Source organism: Cajanus cajan, chromosome 3 (genome assembly GCF_000230855.2).
Source record: "Cajanus cajan strain Asha chromosome 3, NIPB_CcT2T_4, whole genome shotgun sequence".
In the NCBI taxonomy this organism is placed as follows: domain Eukaryota; kingdom Viridiplantae; phylum Streptophyta; class Magnoliopsida; order Fabales; family Fabaceae; genus Cajanus; species Cajanus cajan.
The window spans coordinates 59,810,490-59,819,041 of NC_138519.1; the positions used below are offsets into that span (position 1 = coordinate 59,810,490).

Below are 8,552 nucleotides of genomic sequence, written 5' to 3' on the forward strand. Positions count from 1 at the left end.
GTCAGTTTTGTTTGGATATAATCATTAAATTAAAACTTTTTAATGGATAGATAAAGGTTACAAATTTTAAAAATATTTATAAATTATTTGATATTTTACTTTATTAATTAAATTGATGAATAATTGTAAAAATATTTTATACGTTAATTTGAATTTATGTAATAAAATATATGATTTTTAAATCTTTTAAAAGTTTATAGATTTAATTTATATATTAAGAATTTTTAATTTAATAATTAGATTATTAAAATTTGATTAGAATACTAATTATTGAGTAAAGTAAATCTATTAAGACTTATTCTTATATATATAAGAAGAAAAAATAATTTGGACGAGTCAAGATGGGATTTAAAATGGTACATAGAGTAAGAAAAATGAACTTATATGTTTTTAAGGTTTTTGCAATGATTGAATAAGTGAGTCATAATTAACCTTTGTTGTTATCAAATTGATGAAGATAGTGAAAGAATTTCAACAAAAGCATGCAAACGGTTGTTGATCATGGTTGTCGGATCATATTTAGATTTCTTCATGAGGATTTTTTTTCGTAAAAAGAAGAGTTGATTAGAGGAAAAATGATGAAGATGACTTGTAAAAAAAAAAGAGACCCATTAACACGTGAAAAAATGGTAACTCGACTTGTAATTAAATAATAATAGTAAATCTAATAAATCTTTTGTCAAAAGGATTTTTTTTTTCGTAAAAAAGAAGAGTTGATTAGAGGAAAAAGGATGAAGATGACTTGTGAAAAGAAAAGACCCATTAATACGTGAAAAAATCATAACTCGACTTGTTTAAGTAATTAGACAATAATATTAAATTGTGTGTGTTTTTGTATGTGCGTGTGTGTCTCTCTTTGTATGTGTCTCAATGTGTGTGTCTCTCTGTGTGTGTGAGAGGAGATATTTGTTTATTCTAAAGATAAGTCTATCTAGATTTATTCTGTTCAATAACTTATGTTTTATATCAAATTTTAACGATTTAACCGTTGAATTTAATGTTCTTAATACATAGATGAAATTTGCAAATTTTTAAAAAATTTAAAAATTATTTGATATTTTGTTTCATTAATTTAAATCAATGCATAAAATAATTTTATGATTATCCGTTAATTTGAATTAATGAAATAAAGTATTAAATAATTTTCAAATTTTTTAAAAATTTGCAAACTTGATCTATGCATTAAACACTTTAAATTCAACAGTTAGATCGTTAAAATTTAATGTAAATTTTAATGTAAAACATGAGTTATTGAACGGAATATGTCTAGGTAGACATACTTCTAGAATAAATGAATCCCTTCTTTTATATATATATATATATATATATATATATATATATATATATATATATATTTGCACCTAAATACAAAGAATTGTGATGGACCGAAATTCCCTTCTTTAAGAAAGACTATTAAAAATCAACTTAGTGATAAAAATAAATGATAATATATTAAATTAGAGTAACAAGATTAGAGAGATAAATAGAGATAAAATAAAAATAATTTAAGATTATTGAGAGAGAAATTTTGTAGTTAGTTACAAGAGTGTGCCTGAAATAAGATAACAAAAAAAATATATAAAAAAATCTAATTACAAAAGAGAAAATTTTAATTATATATCAATTCTTATATATTAGATATAAACTATAATTTTTTAGGAGTTTTTTTTATAATAATTTTTAACTTTTTTTATCTAATTTTATTTATTTATCATAATCATTTATAAATTAAATATTAATATTTTAAAATAAATTATCAATAAAAAATAATTTTATATTATAATATAAATTATTTATCATAAATACACAATATAATTTATGTACTTAAAAAATATCTATTTATACAAATTTTAAATATAATTTATATATTTAAATATAGTATAAATTTATAAATAATTTATTATAACTTTTAATTATATATAATAAACATACATCTCCACTTACTAAAATACTAATTATAATACAGATGTAGACGAGTGTAGTCTGTAGATTGAACTCAGCCATTTTTACTTTTATCATGTATTCATGTTAATTAGTTTAAACTGATTTTTCATTTTTCTATTGTTCTAAAAGATCAAAAAACAATTCTACGAATATATTCTTACTTCTGTTGCAACTGAACATTATTTGAACTTGCTTGAAATGATCTAATGTTGAACATCACTATTGTCCCTTTTGGTCTTTTAAATATATATATATATATATATATATATATATATATATATATATATATATATATATATATAATTACACCAATTAATGTGTAATCTTGTATGTCTCTTCACTCTTCGACACATTTACACCCATATTTTGGCCTGTGGATTTCTCTTCTTGTTATTCACGTGGTTTTTAAACTGAAAAAAAAATGCTATGCGTATACAAATATCTCGTACTTTATTTATCCATTACCAAAACTTATAAACATCAGTACCTAATTTTAAATTGATATTTTAAAACTTGTATAAATATAAAACATGAACTAAAATCAATATTTTAAAATTATATAAGAGATGTACAATACATAGCCGAAGTAATTACAGTAAAATTCAAAAAGCATATAACTTTGGATGAGGAATTTTATAAATTCAAGGAATTTTAAATTCTTGGTATTTGAATTACTTTGATTTTAATTTCTATCATTCTTAAAATATTTTGTTTGGATGAGTCAATTCAAATTTCTTAAATTTTAAATTGTTAGGTTGAATATGATAATTTTTTTTTGGTAAAGGTTGAATATGATAATTTGATTCTATCATAGTAAAATTGATTTAAAAAATATATTTATATGTTGAGATTTTTAAATTAAATTTTATAAAAAAAAATATTAATCCATTTTTAAATATTTAATAATTTTAAAATTAATATTAGATAATATTTAATAATTTTAAAAATATTTTTGAATATTCAATAATTAAAAGAATGAAGAGATAAGATAAAATATATAAGTGAAATAAGAAAAACAAATATGAGGAATTTCAAATTCTCCAATTTTTGGAAGAATTTGAAATTTTACTATTTTAAGGGATTTCACAAATGCTTGGATTTCAAATTCTTTGTAAATTTCTTATCCAAACAAAACATTTCACGTGAAAGAATTTGAAATTCTTCAAATAAATGAATTACCCTATATAAATTTCTCATCCAAACACACCATTTTTAAAATATAGTGTGTTTGGATGAGAAATTTATATAGGATAATTCTTAAATTAAATTTTATAAAAATAAATATTAACTAAATTTTAAATATTTAATAATTTTAAAAATTAATATTAGATAATATTTAATAATTTTAAAAATATTTTTGAATATTCAATAATTAAAAATATGAAGAGATAAGATATAAGATAAAATACATAAGTGAAATAAGAAAAAAAAAATTATGAGAAATTTCAAATTCTTACTTTTTTGGGAAAATTTGAAATTTTACTATTTCAAAGAATTTCACAAATGCTTGAATTTCAAACTCCTTATAAATTCTCCATCCAAACAAGGTATTTCACCTCAAAAAATTTGAAATTCTTTAAATAAATAAATTACTCTATTTAAATTTTCCATCCAAACACACTATAAAGATATTTAAAATTACATATACACAAAAAAAAAAAAACTGTTATTATCAATAGATAAGACAATTTAAACCACTTCCATACCAAGTTTATCAATAGATTTTTGTTATCTCTGATGTACAATCTAATATATAATCCAATACATCATAAAGAAAGATTGATCAACAAATTAATTTTAAGTTCGTTCTCGCTAGAAACTAGAAGGAATAACGATCGTGAAACAAAATCACAATTTAGAATGGTATTGGAGGTCTCTGATGAAATTTTAGGAACTTTTGTTCCAATAGTAGTTTACTGGGTTTACTCAGGGATTTATTTTCTTGTGGGGTTATTTTGTGACAACTCTCGGTTGCACTCAAAGGAAGATGAAGACCAAAAAATTATGGTGACAAAGAGTGAAGTGCTCAGAGGAGTTCTTTTCCAACAGGCAATGCAGGCTGTGGTGACAATTATCTTGTTTAAGGTCAGTTCTTTTTTGCATTGATGCTTTTTTCTCTACATACTGATGTTAAAGAATATGACTCTGGTTTCTAGTTTCACTTCCCAAATTGATGTGATGAGTTATTTTTTACTAATATCGATATTATTAAAAAATATAATATCTTATAATATTATATAAATAATCAGTAAATAGAATAAAAAATAACCCTAAGTTAATAAGAATAAAAGTAAATAGATATTACATTTTATTGAATTGCATATAGAATAAAAATTAACCCTAAGTTAATAAGAGTATTACTTTATATATGTGCATCGTAAAAAACAAAAAAAATTGAATGGTAGTATGTCATGAGGCTTTTCCTTTTGATTGAGGTATGTTTAATTTGATGAAAACTAATGAACTAACCTAACTTTTTTGTTAACAGAAAGAAGATAAGAAAAATTGGCTACAATGATATATACTGTGAAACTGTTTTCTTTATATTTTTTCCCCTCATTTAGTTTGGATTAAACAAAGCTTAAACATGGATTTTACAAAAGTTGTTTCTTTTTATTGGTCATGGCTTCACTGGTTTCTACTCCCATCTAGTTAGAAGCACAAGGACTAGGTGTGGGTCCATATCTCATTAATGGCTGTGCCCAAGGCCAGGTTGTTGAGTTTTTATTTACAAAAGTTAGGATGAAAAAGTTTAAATATGTTTACAAAATTGTTTTTAATTCTTTAAATTTAAAATTAATTTTTTTAGTTTTTTTAATTTAAAAATATCTTTTTAAATTTTATATTTAAATTTTGTCAGAAAATTTATTAAATACTATCGTATAAAATTTATTAACTTTTATTTTTGTTAATAAAAATATCATATTAAATTTAACTGATGTTATATAACTGTCTTAATTTGTTATTTTCAGATATGTTAGTAATAATATGAAGAATTAAAATAAAATTTTTAAAAATTATAAAATTAAAAATAGTAATTTTAAGTTTGAGGAACTAAAATAAATTTATATTAAATTTGAAAGTTAAAAAATATATTTAAATAAAAAAATAGGTCATGAATTTGGTTTGATAAGAGGTTGGCACTTACAATTTATGCTGCCTAATTAAATCTTGTGCCAAATTCCATTATAGAATTCGTTGACTTAATGCCTTTGTGTTGGATAAATTTTATTTGTTAATTAATAGAAAATGCTTATAATAATCAAAGGAATTTCGTATTCTTTTACTATTGATTTCTTTTTGGAAAATGTTACTGTTGATTTTATACAACCGAAAATTGAAAAAAATAATAAATTTCTTTTTATTTTTATTGCTAAAAATTAGCATTAATTAAGAATTGATGATTGAAATGTGGCTTTTATAATTATAACCTTTTTTCAGGTTAGAAAGTTGTTTTCGCTGTATGCTTATTTTTGTAGTTTTCTATTAGTACGTTGAAGACTTTTTTAGAATCGGAAGTCATTAGGAATTCGATATTTATGTTTCATAATCAAAATTTAGGTTTAATGCATGTAGTTATAGCTAGAGCCTAGAGGTACTAATTTACTATTTTTCCCTCTTTGTTATAAATCATGTTATTATAATAGGTTGCACTTAGAATAACATTTCTCTTATGAAAATCATGATTGAATCTTGATACTTATCAACTTCAATTTGGTGGTTGGTATTATATATATATATATGTAGGTAACAAGTGTTAAGAAGTTAGATAATGTCTCTCTTCCAGTTTCAGCCATAAAATTGGTCTTTGGCATGGCTATGATGGACACATGGCAATACTTGATGCATCACAGCATGTTGTTCCTACACAAGCACAACACACTCACAGTGCCATTCTCCTTTGGAGCACTTTACAACAAACCCATTGAAGGGTTTCTTCTTGACACTGTAGGAGGGGCATTCTCTTTTCTGGCCTCTGGCATGACGCCACGTGTCGCCATATTCTTCTTCTCATTTACAACCATCAAAACTGTGGATGATCACTGTGGCTTCTGGCTCCCTAGGATCAACCCCTTCCACAAGTTCTTCTACAACAATGCTGCTTCTCAATGTTCTCATGATGTGCACTACTAGTTATTTTATTTTATTTATTTATTAAAATTATAATGACCACACCAGATTTTAAGCCATATATATGTTGTGTGAAAACAAGTACAACTTCTCAATGCTGTTTTTTTTATATGGGATAGAGTGTTGGATACTTGCATGGCTTACTTGGTGCAAGGCAAGGGGTGATGAGGGTTTTGAAGCTAGCACTACTACAAGATACATTTTTTACATTGGTTCCGTGAAGTCATCTACATCGATTTTAAAACTGACGTTGAATAGAGCGACGTAAAAAATATATAGATTTCTACATCGGTTTTAGGTGAACCGATGTAGATTTATCTCCCCTTCTACAATTAATCAGCGCCGTTGATTACTGCCATAGCAGAGGGGTATCCCACCGCGACCCGAAACCCGAGAATCTTCTCTTGGATGACAACGAAAACCTCAATCACGGACTTTGGACTCTCAGCGCTGCCGGAGCAGCTTCGCTACGATGGACTTCTCCACACCCAAGAGATTGATTTCAAAGATTCTGGTGGCAGATCCATCCAAGAGAATCGCGATTTCCGCGATAACTCGCGTGCCGTGGTTTCGCAAGGACTTCTCCTCGTTCTCTGTGCTGGACACGGGTCAGACAGAGAAGAAGCGACGGTGACACGCAGTAGCGACGATGCGCAGCGGCTCCGGTGGAGGAACGACATTGAGGGAGAGTTTGGGTTTTACATTTGGTGAATCTAGGGTTGAAATGAGAGTAGAGAGAATCGTATCCCCAAAGCGAGCAAGAGAGAGTTCTTCACGGAGAAAGGGCTCTTGGGCCAAATGCTTCTCAATACTACATCGGTTACTGGGTGAACCGATGTAGATCTATTTATAATTATTCACAAAATTGCCACCGCGTATTCAATACTACATCAGTCCCACTAAAAACAATGTAAAATACTCAATATTTACATCGGTCCCAACCATAACCGATGTAAATATGCTTTATATTATATACTTATTTACAAAAATGCCACCACATTTGATTTCTACATCGATTTTACCTAAATTGATGTAAAATTGACGACGTTAAATAGTTAATTTCTAATAGTGTAGAACTCATCAAGATTAATATTGCTTATATTGCTGCTTTATATGATCATATATTTTTTTGGGTACATACAAGGATTGATTATTAACCTTTTGAAAATTAATATTGCTACTTTATATGATCATATTTTTTTTCTTCTTTGAACAGTAGAAGTGTGTTATATGATGATTTATTTATTTTTAGTATTAACTTTTGAGATATCATGAGTCGTGTGTATATATAAAAAAAATATTTTTTTATAATTTTTATTTATTGAAATTTATTGTGAAAATTTTAAGTATTAGTTTAGTGAAAAGATCCTTTAAGTATGTTTTAGTTTTGTGTCACAATAATTAAGAAATAAATTTAATGATGTCATAATTATTAAATATTGTTACATCCACTTACCATCAATTTTGAAGAGTTCCACTATCTTGGAAACGTTTACAATAAAGTATTCTTTTTGTTACTTATGGTTTAAAAATGCAAACAATTGTTTGCAATATCCTTTTACTAGTCTCTTCAACCTTACAAGATAGGTAAAGTGTTTGTTGTTACAAGGTAACTCTCACATATATTTATGTAAGTTAGTACACTTAAAAAATAACTTGTTAAGGAAAATATGTTCTAAACTTAAACTTTTCTCAAGTATTATTCATTGTATTAAGGTTACAAGTCTGTTAGGTCAAAAGATAATTTTAGACCCTTTATGTTTAAAGTTTTAATGATAACACACAGATATTTTTCTTAAATTTTTTTTCTTTCGTCAAATCAATCAATAAGACAAATCAGTATAAGACAATCTATAAAATGCATGGTTATCTTGACATTAAGTCTAATAGACGAAGCATTTCATATATAAGATATTTTGAATCTAAATAATTTATGGTGTCAAATAAAAAAATCAATCTTTGTTCACATGATTCCTTAACAAATCAAAGTGAAATAACTTCCATAGTACTCACAAATAATGAAAGGCACAAATGACATGACCCTAAATCTTAAACCCTAAACCCTTAACCCTTAAATTACAAAATTCCTCAAAAAAAGTTGTTTTGAATTGATACACATATGACCCCAATTGATTGGCACCTGTAGACACCCAATTTTGTCCGGGGTACCCAAACCAAGGACAAAGGTCTACTAGAGCGAGACAAATAACCCTTGAGGGGCCCAATGTGTTGGATAACAGTTTTGTTATGATAATATCTCTCGTTACAAAACTAATTTTCCCGATCCAACCGTTGATATTAAAGATTAATGTATTGAGAAGATAACATCAAAATTACAGCATGATCCAACAATTAACGAGTTCTCTAGAAGTCACGTACTGCAGTTGGAAAAAAATAGCACAAACGGTCCCTAAGGGCCAATAAAGTACCTAAACAGGCCAAGATGACTCTAGAAGGCCCAGAAAACTCAAAAAAAT

The 8,552-nt window shown here is 26.0% G+C and overlaps 1 protein-coding gene across 1 annotated transcript; it reads left to right on the top strand.

Annotated features, from left to right (window-relative positions):
- Positions 1–3,579: 3,579 nt before the first annotated feature.
- Positions 3,580–7,500, top strand: LOC109793116 (sphinganine C4-monooxygenase 2-like). Its single transcript, XM_083072139.1, has 2 exons — positions 3,580–4,029; positions 5,692–7,500. The coding sequence occupies exons 1-2, from the start codon at positions 3,682–3,684 to the stop codon at positions 6,076–6,078; spliced, it is 735 nt and encodes a 244-aa protein (XP_082928265.1). The 5' UTR covers positions 3,580–3,681; the 3' UTR covers positions 6,079–7,500.
- The last annotated feature ends 1,052 nt before the right edge of the window (positions 7,501–8,552 follow it).